This window comes from Dryobates pubescens, chromosome 14, assembly GCF_014839835.1.
Source record: "Dryobates pubescens isolate bDryPub1 chromosome 14, bDryPub1.pri, whole genome shotgun sequence".
Lineage (NCBI taxonomy): Eukaryota > Metazoa > Chordata > Aves > Piciformes > Picidae > Dryobates > Dryobates pubescens.
In genome coordinates, this window is record NC_071625.1 from 7,516,397 (window position 1) to 7,535,589 (window position 19,193).

General features: G+C 43.3%; 1 protein-coding gene across 1 annotated transcript; it reads right to left on the reverse strand.

The window, feature by feature from the left end:
• Positions 1-573: 573 nt before the first annotated feature.
• On the reverse strand, positions 574-19,033 carry CHMP4C (charged multivesicular body protein 4C). Its single transcript, XM_054167150.1, has 5 exons — positions 18,637-19,033; positions 11,241-11,418; positions 9,358-9,472; positions 4,170-4,278; positions 574-1,564 (listed from the first exon to the last, which is right to left on the reverse strand). The coding sequence occupies exons 1-5, from the start codon at positions 18,830-18,832 to the stop codon at positions 1,500-1,502; spliced, it is 663 nt and encodes a 220-aa protein (XP_054023125.1). The 5' UTR covers positions 18,833-19,033; the 3' UTR covers positions 574-1,499.
• Between the last annotated feature and the right edge of the window lie 160 nt (positions 19,034-19,193).

Genomic DNA, 19,193 nt, shown 5'->3' on the forward strand with positions numbered 1-19,193 from the left:
CACAAAGTTTTCCAGTAGGGAGTTTATGGGCAGTCAAGTGGCAAGGCTTGATGCTCCCTTCATATGGACACAAAGCAAAAGCAATTGCACTGCAGAGAATGAAAAAGGCCAGGAAAGCTGAGTATCTCCACAGGGTTTGTCCATTTTGGCTTCCACCTTGAAAAGTTCTGAGCACACCATGTCCAGAAACACAAATTAGCTTATGCTCAGCCTCAAGTCAGGTAAGCTGAAGCCTGTTGGAGCCTGTCAAAGCTTAACACCCAGCAAGCCACGGGTTAAAGCCCAGAGGAGAAGGGATTGGTTCCCTCTTGCTATGGATCTACAGAAACCAAGTCTCCCACTATTCCCCAGGTGGCTCAATCATCAGTAAATACAAATTCATGTGAAGAAATGGAGTTCAATGTGCCTGTGCTCCCCACAGCCCTAAAAACTCCCTAGTGTTTTACTATTTCCCAGGGACTGACCGTTACTAGCACAGAGATGAAGTCTTAGTTAATACAACTTGTAAGTACAACACAGCCTACTTAGTTTTTGTATTTGAAGAGTGATTTCTCCGTATGTGCAGTGGCCCAGCACTCAGAGTGGCATCTGTTCCTCAGGTGCACTGTCAGCTGGACAGCAGCACGTCAGCTTTACGAATAACCCAGACCCAGCTTTTAATCAGAGTTAAAAAGGCATCTTGAATGCAACACGCTGGCATTGTTTCTGTAAGACAGAACTGAATGCTCAGCAGGAGAACACAGGAGGGTCACATTTCTGCTGGATTTTTGACAGGGGTAGCAGGAACCAGTTTTGTTTGGCAGGGATCTGTAAGAACTTGAGCATTTCCTTCACCCCAGCTGCCGTACAACTGCTCTTAACTCAGTTGGAAATGTAATTCAAGTGCATGGGATACTCTGACCATAGCTGAAATCAAAAACCTCTCCCACTTGAAAAAAACAAAACTACAGAAGAGTCTTCTCTTCATATCTAGGACACCATAAGTTGCTCCAGGTTGACTGTTTAAATCTCCATTCCCAAATGAATGGCTATTAGCTCTTGTGCTCAAATGAACTTGCAAGTCAGGACACATATAAAGCTGTTTTGCTAACATTCAAATAGCCTGAACCAAGTATCTCCCTAGGATCAGGCTCTCATGACTCATTCAGCTTCTTCATTTCACAGTGAATCCAGCTATGTAAGTGAGGCATACAGGTTGTACAAACCAGCCAGACACAGTAAGACATTACCCAACAAAAACTGATACTAACAACAAACAAATCTCTGGCTGAGGCTGAAGAAAACTTCGATGCTTGGATGTTTTGGCAACTATTGCTTTGTTTTGTTTGTGTTTAAACTAGGTTGGTAGTAGAGCAGTAATACTATTCTTAGCAAAATCTGCCATCAGAACCCCCAGCCTGTGTGAAATGCAGGCACATTAAATTGGTGTGGCTATAAAACAGCATTACAGCTCTTTACATCTGCACTACAGTGTTCAGTGAAATAAAACCTCCATGCTCTTATGAAGCCCAGGCAGCCAGCTTCTTCATTTCATCTTCATCCTCTGCTCTCTTCCTAGTTGATGCTGCAGAGAGAGAATAACAAAAGCCATTAACTAATGTAACAGTCAGAACCATTTCACCTCCTAGCACGAGGACTTGCTCAGTGCTTTTCCATTGGAAGATCTCAGATCAGTTTACTGAGTAGCAAGCTAAACGCAGGTAATGCAGCAATGAAGCTGATAAAAGATGCATTTTGCCCCACCATTATCTCACACATAACCCTGAGGTTAAGGTTTGATGTAGCCCTTTCTGAATGACTCCCACAGAAAACACATGCAATCTCTAAAAGCTGTCACAGAGAGCAGAATGCTGCCAGTCCTCTCTCTCACTGCCATTAGAGCAGGCACCAAGTGACCTCCCCCTGGCCAGCTATGTGTCCTGCTGCCTTTCCAATGAGTGCTGGAGGGTTCTGCATGTGCAGGTGGTCTCCAAACACTCCCTCCATTTTAATGAGAGGTGTCATTTATTAAAAGGAGGAAAGACATTCCTGACATCAGTTAAGTGCTGTGGTCACAGCAATTCCCAGTTCTGTATTGGGGCCCACACACCTGCTTTCTCTTTTTTATTTACCCAAAGCTAGCACACATCTTTCACATTCTCTGAACTACAATCTCACCCAGATAGTCCTCATTCCCTGACCCATAAGCTGCATGGCCAGGTTCAACCTCAGACTAAGGATCTGCACTCCTCCCAACAATGGACAGTTACTGAGTGCAATACCCCTGTGTGCATGCTTACAGCAGCCAGTTGGCTCCCACTTGTGGCAGCCATACAGCCCGGAGTCACCACCTTGAGAGGGGCTTCAGCTACCACCTTTGGGGAACTAAAGGTGGGAGGAGGCCATGGGAGAACAGGGGTGCAGTGCCTACTCCAGGGCAAGTGCCATTGGCTTATGGTGTGACTGGGGAAGGTCACTATGCCTTGCTTAATCTCACTTCCCCATCCCCAAAATCAGCAGGGGACCATACATCTCTAGTTAGAAGCACAACAGAACCATTCATTGTTGTTCTGATCTTGCTATAGAATCATAGAATCAATAAGGTTGGAAAAGACCTCAAAGATCATCAAGTCCAACCTGTCTCCCAAGACTTCAGGACTAGTAAACCATGGCACCAAGTGCCACGTCCAATCCCCTCTTGAATACTTCCAGGGATGGTGACTCCACCACCTCCCTGGGCAGCCCATTCCAATGGCTAACAATTCTCTCTGTGAAGAACTTTCTCCTCACCTCAAGCCTAAACTTTCCCCCTGGCACAGCTTGAGACTGTGTGCCCTTGTTCTGGTGCTGGTTGCCTGGGAGAAGAGACCAACCCCCTCCTGGCTACAACCACCTTTCAGGTAGTTGTAGACAGCAATGAGGTCTCCCCTGAGCCTCCTCTTCTCCAGGCTAAACAATCCCAGCTCCCTCAGCCTCTCCTGATAGGGCTTGTGCTCGAGGCCTCTCACCAGCCTTGTTGCCCTTCTCTGGACACGTTCAAGAGTCTCTCCAATTGCTCTGTAGCAGTGAGCATCCAGCTTCATAAAAGACAAGCCAGTTTTGCAAGGCCTTAAACTGCATAAATGTCAGCTGCTAACTTTCCCTGAAGCAGTCATACAGACAGATGAAGCAGCAAATTAAGATAGTGAGAAGCACATGGAGATGGTCTGTGTTTAATAAAAATGTCAGCTGGCACAGCTGGATCTGGAAGAGGACACAGGAACAAGTTATAAATGCCCAGCCTGCAATTTGCACTGTTTTCCTAAATACTTTTTACTGGCTGCTCTGCAATTGGCTTAAGTGGATGAGACAACAACCCCAGTCTGAACATCTGAAATTGTTTCTCAGGGTTTTAAGCACCATCTGCCAAAACACACCTAAGAGACTCTGAGCTGAGCTGGTCTAGGAAACCTGTTCTGCAGCTGAATGCACCATGAACAACCTGTGCCACATGTGTGCTGCCCTTGTCACCAAGTACCCATACTCTTCTACTAGCAGCATCAACACACATCAAGTCTTTCAGCTGACGGAGGACAGCAGAGACATAGTAAAAAGTATAGTTAAAAGCTGACTGTCTCTGGCTTGATTCAAAACAAACTGGGCAGAGCTACAGACAAATGAGACCACTGCTCAATGCCAGGAATAAGTCATCTCAGCAGAAAGAGAGCAAAGGAATGACAGTATTTCTTTAAATCTGCACTTCCTGCTGCCTCCTTCATTTCTAATTAAAATACCAGTGGCAAATATCAAACCACGACCCAACAAAGCTGGATCTTGTGACACAAACATTTTGAATCTAGGTCAGACTCTAATTAAAAAAGACTGAGGATTTAATTGGCAAAAAGAAAAACTTTCTTCCCATTCCTCAGCTATCTCTTCCCATTTCAGTGGGAGATAGGTTATTAGGTGGGCAAGCTCAAGTTCCCCCAGTTTGCCTCCCCGGATCTACACAGAATTGGATCCTAAATGTTTTCATATAGTGAACCAGAATCCCACCCTGCTTTTTCTGATACACAGATACAAAAATAGGAGAAGGAACCTATAATACTTTAGAAGTTAAACCACAGTTAAATACATATCTGGAGCTCTCTCCTCCTACTCACAACCCGCCTTGATCCTCAGAAAGGTAGAACGGCAAGCGAGCAGCTTACCCGGGCGGGAAGGCAGCGATGTGGACGGAACACTTGGCAGTCTGACATCTCTCATCCCCTTGTTCAATTCTTCTTGCTCCAGTTCTTCTAATTCTGCCATCAGCTCATCCTAAAGTCAAGGAAAACATAATTTACAAATTCATTGTCCTGACAGCAATCTCAGGCAAGGGCACGTTTGGCATCCATGAAGCAGAGCGCTACTGAAAACCGAAACCCAACCGATTTACACCTGAAAACAAGCCTCAGAAACCAGCTGTCACAAGTATAATTTTTACTAAGTGTGGGCAGTAACAATAAACCTTAACTTAAAAGAAAGACAATGGAAGTCAGAAAGAGGACAAGGAATAAAAATAGAAAGAGAACTATGTCAAAAAGGAGGGGGAGGAAATAAGCATACATGTACATAAAGGTCCCTCTGTCTTCCTCTATTTGTTCCAAACCTGGAGCCTCTACCTTTCATGGATTCTAACTTTAATGTGCAATTTCTTCCACTTCAAAAAGCAAACAGCTTCCACCAGTCCTAAGGCAGACTGACATTAAATAGTGTGCTTCTGCCCTATCACACAAGTCCAGGATTTCAAAATATCACTGGAACCAGAGTGCTCTTCCTGTGTCCTGCTACTCTTGAAGCACCAAACACTCCTGGGTTTTCAGGCACAGAAGCTGACCTGGACAGATGAGCTACTCCACTTGCCTAATACCGAAAATTAAGGGGCTTCACACTTTTAAAAATAAAAAAAAAAAAACATATTCCTTGGCTGGATTTTCCCAAAGGAAGGAAGCTAAATACTACATATTTGGAGAGAAATTGGTCACTGCCACATTGATAAAATGGTTTAAAGAGAAACTCCGGGGAAAAGGAACTGGGGAAAAAGTGGCTGTAGCAAAGTGAGACCTACTAGCTATGACAATGGATTTTGTCCATTTACACCTTGCTCATCACCAGTGTGGAAATTACAATGATAATTACATAGTCACCACAGGGCTTCCTAGACTTATTTTTTCATGGGCTCATATTTCTAAAGCCAAAGGGCTACACTTTACCTGATCGGCCTAGTTCACATTGCAAACACTAGGATATCATCTAAAACTTTCAGCTTCTGGTCTACACCTGCTGATGTTTAATTGACAGTTGATCTCTTGAAGAAATGTGCAATTTGGGGCCCCATGTCCAACTTAAGCATTTAACTGAGGTGCAAAAGGGGCTGTCCTGTAAGTGTCTGTCTCAGTGGTGTGAGTACAAGTTTTCTTAAAAAGTAAGTACCCAAGCTGCTGTAAAGCAAATGGGAGCAGGTAAATAGGTGTTTCTGAAGACCTCTAGATAGCCATTTAGCACCCTCCCACACCAAAGGAGTCCTTACCAACCTCTGCTGAACAAGGAAACAATTAAGAGGGGTCAGCCACAACAGGCTCAGAAAAAAGAAGAAAAAAGGGGAAAAAAAAGAAAAAAAAAGAAAAAAAAAGAAAAAAAAAAAGATGAAAAAAGAAAAGGAAAAAAAATGAGGAGAAAAAAAGAGGGAAAAAAATACGGAGGAAAAAAAGAGGGGAAAAAATAAGGAGAAAAAAAAGAGGGGAAAAAAATGAGGAAAAAAAAGAGGGGAAAAAAATAAGGAGGAAAAAAAAGAGGGGAAAAAATAAGGAGGAAAAAAAAGAGGGGAAAAAAATAAGGAGAAAAAAAAGAGGGGAAAAAATAAGGAGAAAAAAAAGAGGGGAAAAAAAAAAGGAGGGAAAAAAAGAGGGGAAAAAAATAAGGAGGAAAAAAAAAGGGGAAAAAAAATAAGGAGGAAAAAAAAGAGGGGAAAAAAATAAGGAGGAAAAAAAGAGGGGAAAAAATAAGGAGGGAAAAAAAGAGGGGAAAAAATAAGGAGAAAAAAAAGAGGGGAAAAAAATAAGGAGGAAAAAAAAGGGGAAAAAATAAGGAGGAAAAAAAGAGGGGAAAAAAATAAGGAGAAAAAAAAGAGGGGAAAAAATAAGGAGGAAAAAAAAGGGGGAAAAAAATAAGGAGTTAAAAAAAGAGGGGAAAAAATAAGGAGGGAAAAAAAAAGAGGGGAAAAAAATACAGAGAAAAAAAAGAGAGAAAAAAATAAGGAGGAAAGAAAGAGGGAAAAAAATAAGGAGAAAAAAAAAAGAGGGGAAAAAATAAGGAGAAAAAAAAAGAGGGGGAAAAAATAAGGAGGAAAAAAAAGAGGGAAAAAAATAAGGAGAAAAAAAAGAGGGAAAAAAATAAGGAGGAAAAAAAGGGGGGAAAAATAAGGAGTTAAAAAAAGAGGGGAAAAAATAAGGAGGGAAAAAAAAGAGGGGAAAAAATAAGGAGAAAAAAAAGAGGGGAAAAAATAAGGAGGAAAAAAAAGGGGGAAAAAAATAAGGAGTTAAAAAAAGAGGGGAAAAAATAAGGAGTTAAAAAAAGAGGGGAAAAAATAAGGAGGGAAAAAAAAGAGGGGAAAAAAATACAGAGAAAAAAAAGAGAGAAAAAAATAAGGAGGAAAGAAAGAGGGAAAAAAATAAGGAGAAAAAAAAAAGAGGGGAAAAAAATAAGGAGAAAAAAAAGAGGGGGAAAAAATAAGGAGAAAAAAAAAGAGGGAAAAAAATAAGGAGAAAAAAAAGAGGGAAAAAAATAAGGAGGAAAAAAAGGGGGGAAAAATAAGGAGTTAAAAAAAGAGGGGAAAAAATAAGGAGGGAAAAAAAAGAGGGGAAAAAATAAGGAGGAAAAAAAAGAGGGGAACAAAATAAGGAGAAAAAATAAGAGAGAAAAAAATAAGGAGGAAAGAAAGAGGGAAAAAAATAAGGAGAAAAAAAAAAGAGGGGAAAAAATAAGGAGAAAAAAAAAGAGGGGAAAAAAATAAGGAGAAAAAAAAAGAGGGGAAAAAAATAAGGAGAAAAAAAAGAGGGAAAAAAATAAGGAGGAAAAAAAAGAGGGAAAAAAATAAGGAGAAAAAAAAGAGGGAAAAAAATAAGGAGAAAAAAAAGAGGGAAAAAAATAAGGAGGAAAAAAAAGAGGGAAAAAAATAAGGAGAAAAAAAGAGGGAAAAAAATAAGGAGAAAAAAAGAGGGAAAAAAATAAGGAGAAAAAAAAAGAGGGGGAAAAATAAGGAGAAAAAAAAAGAGGGGGAAAAATAAGGAGAAAAAAAAAGAGGGGGAAAAATAAGGAGAAAAAAAAAAAAGAGGGGGAAAACTAAGGAGAAAAAAAAAGAGGTAAAGGACCCAGTGATCATGCCCCCTACACTTTGAACATACCCCTGTAATGGCTAGAGCATTTGCTCTCCAAGTGGGACACCCAAGTTTTAAGCTCTTCTAATCCATAATCATGGGTTTAACTTATGTTTCCCACAACTCAGGCATTGCTTTATGACTAGGCTGTGGAGCACTGCAACAACAACAAATCCCCTTTTTCTTCTTGAACCTAACCCAGAAAGACTGTAGAGCAAAGGTATCAAGAGAACTCTCAGCTTCCAGGCTTTCTCCACTGGAACATGCACATTTTGCATTTGATTATCAGAAACAAGCCTCCAGGCAAGGGTCACCCCCTCCTGTCAAGCAGGACAGAGCTTTTTTTTCACTTTTCATGACACACACTGTGTCAGCCCATGGAGAAAGAGCCCTTTTGGTTCTGTGTCTGTCTAGAGCAGCAGAAATTACATGCTTCCATGCTCTCCTTGCATCCATGGCACGCATGTGAAGGGGAAATCCAAGAGTGTGGTGAAAAAGTCCTTCAAAAAATAAAATGAAGTATCATCCCTCATAACCCTGCAATTAAGTCATTGATTCTAGCACTCTTAAGATGAAGTGGCCTGCAAGCCAGATTTCCCAATTACTGGGCAAGCACTGTAAGGATTAGGCTTCTGTGGAAATACAGGTGCTGGAACAACAATGTCCCACTGGCTCATTTTCCCAGAACAGAAAGCACATCCATCAACTTAGTAACTTCCAGGTCAGTCTACAATGTGCTTTCTAAGCCTAGACTCCTAATGGTTCAGCACTGAAGAAAAGTGACCCTGCAGAGCTGTTTGGGATGGCAGTACGGTTTCTTGAAGCCCAGTTTGTACAGGCCAAATCCCATTCTTGGGGCCAATACTGATTAAATGTTCCTTGACAAGCCTTCTTGCGTTCAAAGTGGGGGGAAAAGTAAATACAAAGAACCATTACTATTTGCAACAAGTTGTAACTGTTGAATGAAAAGTCTCTCCCCCAGTCAGGCAAATGAGATACAGAACATGCATTTTCCTTTGTTGCCCATTTGGACACAAAGGAAGGAATTAGTAGGGGAGAGTGAGCTGGTTGATTCTCTAGGGCATTCTTCAAAGGATCCCCAGTGCTTGGTCACCTCAAAACATAGTTAAAAAGCAAAATCAAACTGGTGGTGATACTGAGCCTGATCCTCAGAGCTCTGTATTCTACAGAGTGCAGGAATTTTGAGCATACCTGACCCTTCAGTCCTCAGCCATGCCTGGATCAGAAATAAGTAACATCCTCCTTGAACATACAAAATCAATTCCAGGGACACTGGATGAAAGTTTCTACCACAAATTTTCAGAAGGTCCTAAGCATCTTGTGAGGATTTCAAAAGAAAGTAACTCAAGGAAAAAAAACTTATTACCTCCCAACAGGATTGACTCCTACCTAATGGAGCTACTTCTGTAGAAAATCTGAACAAGAGGGAAAGGACCTGCACCTCCAAGCACCAAAAAAACCAAAAGCCCTCACAAACCTGGTTCAAATATCCCTAACTGTGAGCAGCAGGCTGCTCATGGCACAGGAACAAGCACTTAGGCAAACGGCATAGCCTGAAACTGTCACGGGATGTCTATTTGGAGCACCAAAAAAATTACATGTTTCAGTACCTACTTGGAGCAGTGCAAATTACATGGTTTTGTGACCTCCTCTTTCCATGGTCCAAATGAGAATAACAACTACAGGAGTGCACTTCAAATCACCTTCTATAAAAACTCATGTATACATAAAAATACTCTGGTGTTTCACCTATAGATTTTTTTCTACTGCACTACAGATTATGTGTGGGTTTATATATTTATGTATTTAAAACTATTAAAATGTCCTAAAGAGGCTAGAACCAAGGAGTTTCACATCAACACCTTTTATAAAACAAACCACTGGAAGAAGCTACTGCACCAGAAAATAGCCATGGAGTCGTTTAACATCTATAGCTCATAAGCTTTACTGGAGTACTAACCTCATCAAACTCTTCACCAAAGCCAGCTCGATTGGAGATAGCATCTGAAATTTCTTGGGCAACATCTTGCTGTTCAGTGATATCTTGCATCAAATCATCAATTTTGTTCAAGTCCCTGGCAAGATAACATGGAAACATTTTTTAAGACACAAAAAAAAGAGGAGATTACGGAAGAGACTCAGAGAAATTTGAGCAGCTCCTGTTTTCTTTTCATGCCCATGGCTGTGTAACAGGCAGAACTCAGAGAGAATAATTTTCCCCACCTACATCTTGGGTTTTGGCCAACTTCCATGTGTTGTGGCCACTCCAGTTTCTTCCACCTAGGGATTATAACAAAAGTCAAACTGCAGCAGCCTGCGTGCCCCTCCTTCTCTGTGCTCCCCATACCTCTGCCAGCCAACAGTCACGTTCCCTGGGCAGATCCAATCTCCTTCCTCAAGTTAGCATCTTTATAGATGGATCTTTTTTTGATGTTAAGCTTTCACCAGAACTGAGAGAACTTAACAGGACTACACTCCATTTAAAACTTTCCCCTTATTGTTAACTGCTTTATTGTTTCAGTTCCTGTTTACTTCTCTCAGAACACCCATTCTGGTTTAACTCTGTTTATTCAGGCAGAATAAGCAATATAGAGGCACTGAGACAATCCAGGACATATAAAAACACTGCACACACAAAAAATTACCCTCTCTTTAACTCAGGTCCAATTATACTTGGAATCACACAGTCCATCTTAGGGACTCTAAGAAGATTTCACTTGGTTTCTTCAACTATTTTGTTCAGAAAGAACCAAGGCAGAGGCCAGTCTCTGCTGCAAAAGCAGGCTTTAAAAAACAAACAGCTCTGCCAAAGCAGACTTCAAAAAAACAGCTCCCTCCACACAGATCTCCCTAGTTAGCTGGACTTTCTTCCAGGCTCATTGGCAAGAAAAGGTATTTCTCTGCTAAATATAACATTATAGCACCAATATAACACATAATATTAATATATAACATTATAGCACCAATAGCGTTCCTGACACATCTAAGTGCCACAACAACCCCATGCAGTGCTACAGGCTGGGGTCAGTGTGGCTGGAGAGTGGCCAGGCAGAAAGGGACCTGGGGGTACTGGTCGATAGTAGGCTGAACATGAGCCAGCAGTGTGCCCAGGAAGCAAAGAGGGCCAATGGCATCCTGGCCTGTTTCAGGAACAGTGTGACCAGCAGGAGCAGGGAGGTCATTCTGCCCCTGTACTCAGCACTGGTTAGGCCACACCTTGAGTACTGTGTCCAGTCCTGGGCCCCTCAGTTTAGGAAAGATGTTGAGTTGCTGGAAGGTGTCCAGAGAAGGGCAACAAAGCTGGGGAGGGGTTTGGAGTACAAAAGCCCTATGAGGAGAGGCTGAGGGAGCTGAGGCTGCTTAGCCTGGAGAAGAGGAGGCTCAGGGGAGACCTAATTGCTCTCTACAACTAGGAGGTTGTAGCCAGGTGGGCTTGGTCTCTTCTCCTGGGCAGCCAGCACCAGAACAAGAGGACACAGTCTCAAGCTGCACCAAGGGAGGTTTAGGCTGGATGTTAGGAAGAAGTTCCTCATAGAAAGAGTGATTTGCCATTGGAATGGGCTGCCCAGGGAGGTGGTGGAGTCACCACCACTGGAGGTGTTTAGGAAGAGACTGGATGGGGTGCTTGGTGCCATTGTGTATAGTTGATTAGATAGTGTTGGATGATAGGTTGGACTTGATGATCCCAAAGGTCTTTTCCAACCTGGTTAATTCTATTCTATTCTAAATACCTGAGGCCAAAATGAAGTCAAAACTGCCTGACTTGATAGAGTGGACTACAGTGATGTTATGGTTTGGAAGTGGTTAGTAAGCTCAACTTCAAAGTTATTAGAGAGCACTTACATATTTTCATGCACTTTTTTCATAGCTTGTGCAGCATAACCCATATTCTTGAGCACTTCTGTGTTGGTGTGGGAATTTTCCAGTGCCTCTCTCTGGAACTCAATCGTGGACAGTGTCCCATCAATTTGACTCAATTGTTTTTCATATCTTTTTTTCCTCTTCAGTGCTTGTAAGGCAGCTGGAAAGCAAAGAGGCAAAGTGTACTGGGTATTTATAGAGCAAATTGCAAGGACATGTAGTTCAGCACCGAGACAACCTGCAGGATTTACAGTTCTCACTCTCCTACCTTACTAGTAGGGAGACAAACTTTGACCACACCAGATCAGCAGCCGGTTTATCACCAACATGCTGTCGCATGAACATGCTGGGAAGCCTCTTTTAGAGTAACTCCTCTTAGCACAACAGGGAAGAGCAGCTTCTTCCTCCGCTGAGGGAGATCTTGAACTCCATCCTGTGCACACAGGCAAAGCAGAGAAGATGGGAAGGGAAAAGAAAAACATCAGAGAGAAGTCAGAAAAGGAGGAAACAGGGGAAAGCAAGGAGAAGGATTGCAGTACATAATACAAAAACTAAGGAAGACAGAGTAAGAAGACCTGTCATAACAGCCACATCTCCACCAGTGCTGCTTTCTAAACTCTGTCAGCAGTAGAAACTGCCAAGTGCAATGGCAAGCCCAACTGGCCTGACCAATCAGGTGAGGAGGACTCACTTTTCTCTGGTGTTCAGGTGCATCTGTTTCCTATGATCACTTAGGAACACAATCTTTAAACTTTATAACTCAAAAACAGATAGAACTTTGTAGACACAGTCACAGCCAGATCCAGCTACTCCCCCTTATCTTTGAGATTGGTCTTTCATATTTGCTTAGTTATGAGCAGCATACTTTGCCCAGAGTAAATCATTACCAGAATAACTGCATGGGACGAGCCAAGCAGCAGGAGAAAAGGACTTTCTCTAGGTGTGGAGCACAATCTCACCACAAGCACTCCCTGACCACTTTCCAAACTATACATGTGCTAGGCAAGAAAAACACCAAACAAAACCAAGAGGCTGAGTTAACCCACTGCTTTTTCAATGCTTTTAACACCCATGACCTTTCCCTTCTCTTTTACATTTATTTTTTGAAAGCAAGTTCAGAGACAACAAGGCACAGCAGCACTGCAGATCCCCAAAGTCACTTAACAGCAGCAATTCATCTTGGTGTCCTATTCAAACAATTGCCCACGTGCAGGATCACCAACCCTTGACACTGGGGTACACAACTTTTCAAAGGAAGCTAGGAGAGGGCACAGATTTATGCTGTGTAACAACACACTAAAAAAAACTCAGTGGTTTGTTGACAAATGCTTAGATCAGTATGTTCAAAATGGGTCATTGTTAGCTGTGCAGAAAAAGGAATTGAGCAGACTAAGCTACACAATGCCTTCCAGCAGCTACAGTAGAGTGTTTCAGGACAGCAATCTCAACAGATTAATCACAGCATTCACATTCAAGACCCTCTCAGGGTCTGGGGGATGGTCCAAAGCTCATGAATATTCTGGAAAAAATACATGAACACCAGATGATGTCAACACAAATGGTAACTCTGCATTTCCAAAACACATCATCTTTTCCTCTACTTGCATTTCCCTGCTTATTCATGCATATTACTGGTAGTGTCAGGACACCAGCTACCACCTTCCTCAGCTTCACTTGAATCAAAATTCAGCGCTGGATTTATATGTAGGAAGCCAGAGGTTCCAGGCAAACTTAATAGTCTGAAGCTGTGCATAACACTGGCTGTGAATTGAAGAGCACTAACTAGCTGGTGCAGAAAGGCTACAGCTACACACAGGGACGTATTTCCAGTTGGGCTTTTTCAGAAATGGGACACTGCAATGGTGCTGTTATTACTGGCTGCTTGAAAGAAAAAGGATTTCCTTAGTCCCACACAAAGCAGTTGTTTGCAAAATCCTGAAGGTTCCTGTGTTAACATTTAATTAAACCACACCCAAATCAAGAAACCACAGAAGCTAAACTCTGTGTGACTTCACCTATTCATAAACCTGTTCCTCATTACTGTAGTGCAACATTCAGGCCAAGTGCAAGGTCCTACACCTGGGCTGGGGCAATCCCAAGCACAAATGTAGGTTGGGCGAGGAATGGCTCAAGAGCAGTCTCGAGGAGAAGGACTTGAGCCATGTCAGTTGATGATAAACTCAACATGACCCAGCGATGCCTTGCAGCCCAGAAGGCAACCATGTCCTGGGCTGCATAAAACCAGTGTGACCAGCATGACAAGGGAGGTGATTCTGCCCCTCTAGGCTGCTCTCATGAGACCCCGCTTGAAGTGCTGCATCCAGTTCTAGCGCCCCCAGCATAAGAGGGAACTGCTGGAGCTGGTCCAGAGGAGGGCCAGAAGATGATCAGAAGGCACCTGCCCTATGGGGACAGGCCGAGAGAGTTGGGGCTGTTCAGCCAGGAGAAGAGAAGGCTCTAGGGTGGCCTCAGAGCAGCCTTCCAGTACCTGAAGTTCAGGGCCTACCAGAAAGCTGGAAAGGGACTTTTTACAAGGGCTTGTAGTGATAGGATGAGAAGGAATGGATTGAAGCTTGAGGAGGGCAGATTTAGACTGAACATTAGGAAGAAATTCTTTACAGTGAGGGTGGTGAGACACTGGAATAGGTTGCCTAGGGAGGTTGTGGATGCCCCTTCCCTAGAGGTGTTCAGGGCCAGTTTGGATGAGGCCTTTAGCAATCTGGTCTAGTAAAAGGTGGCCCTGTCCATGGCAGGGGGGGTGGAACTAGATGATCTTTAAGGTCCCTTCCAACCCAAACCACTCTATGAATTTATAAACACATCACCTTTATTACTTCTCTTTAGCTTTTCCAGTGACTTACAGAACAAAGAAGTTCATAGGAAATCAATTCACACTCCTCCCTGATCAATGAAGGCAGAATTCCCACACCACCCTGGATGATTCTTCTCATTTATATTACATGAATACCCTTCATTGCACAGTGATTTATAACAGCAGCTCCTATAGCTAATGTATGAGAATTTCCTTGGCATTTGAATTTTTTCTCTGTTTGCCATATTATCATGATCTTTAAGGACTTATCTACCTCTCATACAAACCTTTTAAAATGTGTGTACAACTCTTGAAAGAAAAGTGAAATGCTTCACAGAAATGCTACTACTGCATTACAATAACCAAACTGAAGAACACATCCATTAAAATATTAGAGCAATTGAGCAAAGAACACAAACTTACTTCACTGAAGGTCTAAGAATGGCACTGAAAAAGGGTGTTGCCCATTCCAAAGATCTCAGAGAAGGAAGATAGCCCAGGAGGAAGAGCCTAAGCAGGGGCAGAGTCTGAGGAAGCAAAAGTAATTAATACTAATTCAACCAGGAAGAGGTGGAGGTCTTCTCCAGGAGAAAAAAGAAAAGAAGAAGAAAAAAAATCACTCTTATACACTGTTGTGCTCCAAAGAAGCCAATTCAACTTCTGCATTTCATAATGAAGTGTTTAGCTGTTGGCTGGGCTTCAGCACATTTCCCGTGCTCTACTTCCGAGTCCAGCAAGCAGGATACAGCTCAGGGATTGGGAGCCACTGCTTTTAGCCTGAAGTTTTGGTTTGTTTTGTTTTCAAGCCAAGTGGCTGGAACAAGAGCAGACTATTACCAGTTTAAGTATGCATGTTAAAGAATCACTGTTATTAACACACACAACACATTCCCAATATGGCTACTATGTTGGCACTTCATTAAGGAAGCAGAAACGACCAGCTAGCCAACACCCAGGTTTCTAAAGAACAAGAATAGTATCACAGAGCTGTGGCCCCCTCCTCACGGTTTCATTGCAGATCAAAATGGAAAGACACAATGCAGTCTCTGTGCAGTGCAGCAAAAAGTGCAGATATAAAAACACCTTTACCTGTCAAGCCCACCACCAATGCCCATCAGCACAGGAATTACTGATAACCACATCTTCCCAAGGAGAAATAAAAGCATTGTCTAGCAATCCTTAAAGTTCCCAGGGTAGGAACTGGTAAAGAAGGAAAATGTTTTTTCTTCACAAGATACACCACCACTGTTTAAAACACTGGATCTCATTCTTGGATGTAGATCACAAACCTCCACTTCAGTCCTGCAGGGCTTCAATGGATTACAACTTCTGATATCCCTTACAGCAGGGACAACCAACAGAAATGATGCTGAGGCTGTATACCACCCTAAGCTCATTAGCAGCATTCATAACACTTCAAACCTTGAGGTGGAAGCCATGCACAGTTACAACTGAGGGGCTAATTCAAGAACAATAACACTCTTGACTTGTTAGAACCATTCCCATTCATGGTAAGACACTTGAAACATGATCATGAAGGTCCAGTCAGTAGCTGTTAAATCACAGAACAAAGCCACACTAAAGGCTTCCTCATCATCTCCCTACCAGACACCATCAGTCCCAACCTGTCACACACCTGCCATAGGTATGACGGCCCTGTCGACATCAACACACAACTACTTCACTGTTGTTTGGTTTCAGCAACTAGGTCACTGCAAAGGAATGCTACACAGCCACATAAGCCCTGCCCAAATGTACCACACAGCAGCATCTAGGCTTGTAATGTCTAGATGTAGACCATCTACAGCTGTACATCTAACAGCCTACCTCTGATTCCAACTTTCTGCATAGCTTTTGTCCTCAGTAGTATTATGTGACTCTATGGCTAAGATTTAATCCTGCTCTGGATTTTAAAGCACCACAGGGAAAAAAAATCAAAAGGGGAGCTATGGCTTCTTTTAATTTAATTCTTTTCATGCAGACTTTTTTTTCTAGGATCTGTGAAAGCCTGAAGCTGAAACACCACTCAGTCACATGTATGCAGAAAATGCGTCTCCTTTTAAACAGTTCTCACTCAGTATTACTTTCTGTCCTTTAAATTTTCCCGCACAACCTTCGAAATGCCAAAGACGAAAGGCTGGTTTGCACATGGAGTTGGCAGCTGTGCACTGGACCAAAACTTAAAAAAATACAGCAAGAGACTGAAAAAAAAGGTTTTTTTTTCTAAATCTTGTGTTTGCACCTGGAACAGGGAGAGATTAAAAGGCAATGCTAACCAGGAGAAGAAATACTGCTCATTGTGACACCATCTCTGCAGAAGGGATTCCAGCACACATCACTGTTCTGAAGACCCTCACGTGGTCTCACTACAATAAGTTATTGATGGGGAAAAGCATAGCTAATTTGAGATTAGGTACAGGAAGTGCAGGGATATTCACTTCATGAAGGAGAAGCTAAAAATATTTAAGTGATGTTTCACATCTATTTGCATAGCTAATGCGTTACAGCTTTTAAATCACGTTAAGCCTACTGACGTCACATGAACCATTCAATGAACTCGTGAGAAATGGCTGATGCTTGAATCTGCTCTTTCTCGTGTCAGTATAGCTGACTTAGACTCACATGCCTACAGGCTAATTTAGTGCATTTTCTACACCTAGATACATCTTACTCCTGTCTCAGACATTCCCATTTTAGTTTCCAAACCTCTCCACAGATGGCGTTGGGAAAAACCATCAGAAATTACCTGCAAGGTCCCTTTGAAACATTCACTTCAACAAGGCAATATAGATTAAAACTTCTATTCTCTCACCTGTGTGCATGTTTGCAAAATGCTGTAGTAGATCCTGGTTAGCAGAGGCTCCCTCTGCACTATATAGAGCAGCATACCACCTACTATGCTGTTATATGCAGATCAGCAGCAGTTAACTGTAAAGCAACTGACATCCCATATGAAGGGCTGTTACTTGGGATTTAATTTCACTCACTAGCCTGCTAAATTTGGGTACTTTGGCAAGGTTAGTTTCTCTTGTTTCTCCTTTGACTGTAGTTACACTATTCCATTTTTACTTTAGAATCACTTTTGGCATGAAAAAAATCCCACTCTGCACTTCTTGTCCTACTCCTGCCTCTTTACTGTCCTTAACTGTAGGACCCTGAGTTAACAAGAAGATAAAAGGGAGTTATTCTTAGCCACGATCATCTCAACAATCCTGTTTGCAATATGACTTCACAAACAATTGTATAGATAAAAAGCCAGGGAAACTGCATACCATGTGCAGCAGTAAAAACAAAGATCTGGGAGAAAAGCTTCCTAGGTTGAATGCTGAAGCACAAGGCCATCACCATCACCCAACCAATTTAAAAGAGCAGAACCACCTTCTCCCAGCAACAAATGCTCATTCTCTCCCATCTCAGCTTATCCTTTCTAACTAAAACTTAAGTTTTGCTAACCTGCTTTTTGCTAATAACTGTTAACTGCTGAAGTATTACAAACAAGTTAGAGGACTAACCAAAATACCTTCAACATCCAGCTCTTCACAAGTTCTATTACATGACATTATTTTCCTAAACGACCGAGCAACAGCAAGAGCTGATGAAAGAGCTACTTCTTGTTACATCACAAATCTTTGATTCAAAATGTTTTTCTTCTGTTTTGAAGTATTTAAGAAAAAATAAAGCTCAAAGTAGATAAGCAGAACTCTAGGTGACTTCACGAAGTAATTAAGTTGTTTCTCGAGGGCTTGTATATCTCCAAGCCACTGGCTACCATCATTTGCTTCTTTGAGGTGACAACCTGAACATAAACAGGATCCAGACCTCCTCACCCCTTTGTATCCCCTCCTTTGCAGCTACTAGAAGCCCAGAGCAGCAGCCACTATAGTTTCTTTTTCAGTGGTATCACATACTTCCTACATGATCTGATGCAAATGACCAAATCACTTTTTCCCTCAGTTGCCAGCAGTGTATTCCCCAACACCTATAGTCAAGACAATGTGAATTTTTCCATGAATATAGAGGCCATCTTCATTTGCTTCAACTCCTCCACTATCCACACAACCAATACCCTACAGCCAAGCTGTGATGCTCTTCACATGCTGAACAGTGGCACTTGGTGCACCACATATCCATCTGTGTGAACTGCGCTACAAAGCATGGAAAGTATGGCACAAGGAACCACAGACAGTAAATTAGAGAGGAAGAAAGCAGCCTATTATCAGCCATCCATAATGAATCCACAACGCACTGAACACTAAGAGAAGCCAAAGACCCAAAGCTATCCAAAGGTCCACCGTGTCCTTAAGACTGCAAGCACCGTGGTGACGGAACCCACAGCAGCATCCAGAAACACACCTACGGAGCCAGCAACAGACCCTGCTGGACCCCGTGTCCACCTTCTTTTTAACAGAACCTCATACCCAGAGGCACTTGAACCCTGGAATTTAAAGCCTCACAAGCCACTCGAGCAGCCCCCGGCCCGGCTGGGCGCACCTGGCCTTCGCCGGCGGCAGGCGCAGGGCAGCGGGGCCCGGCCTGGCCACGGCCCCCGGGGAGGCGAAGACTCACCTCGCTTGTTCTTGGTGCCGTACTGCCGGGCTGCCGCCAGCTCCCTCTCGATCCTCGTCTCCAGGTACTCCTGTTTCTTGCTGAGCATCTCCTCAGTCTCCCGCAGGCGGGCCAGCGCCTCCTGCGGCGTAGGCCCCCCGCGGCTCTTGGAGGCGGCCGAGCCGCCCCCCTTGAAAAACCTCGAAATCTTGCTCATGGCGGCGGCCCTGGCTCGGCACCCACCAGCGAAAGGGTCTGACCGGCCCGCTGGAACCTCCCCGCCCGGTACACGCCGTGACGGCACTTCCTGGGCCCTCGGGTGGTGGCACCGCACCTGGTGGCGGGGCGGGCCTGGCCTGGCCCGGCGCTGTCCACCCGGGGGCGGCTCTAGGACGGCCGAACCTGCAGCTGCCGCTGCCGGCCGCACGTATGCCCTCCGCTAGTGCCGGGGATCAGCGGCGGGACAGGTATAGCGAACTCCGCCGGGCAGCTCGCAGTAGTCCCCAGTGAAGAGTGGGTAGAGCCCCTCGGCGGGGCGGAGTGGGGACCGAGGCAGGGCCTGGCAGGCGTGCCCGTCA

Coding starts and splice junctions, on each gene's coding strand:
- CHMP4C (XM_054167150.1), bottom strand. CDS start 18,832: ATGAGCAAGATTTCGAGGTTTTTCAAGGGGGGCGGCTCGGCCGCCTCC. Junction 9,473..11,240: donor AAAAAAGTGCATGAAAATAT/GTAAGTGCTCTC, acceptor TTATCTTGCCAG/GGACTTGAACAAAATTGATG. Junction 1,565..4,169: donor ATCGCTGCCTTCCCGCCCGG/GTAAGCTGCTCG, acceptor CTCTCTCTGCAG/CATCAACTAGGAAGAGAGCA.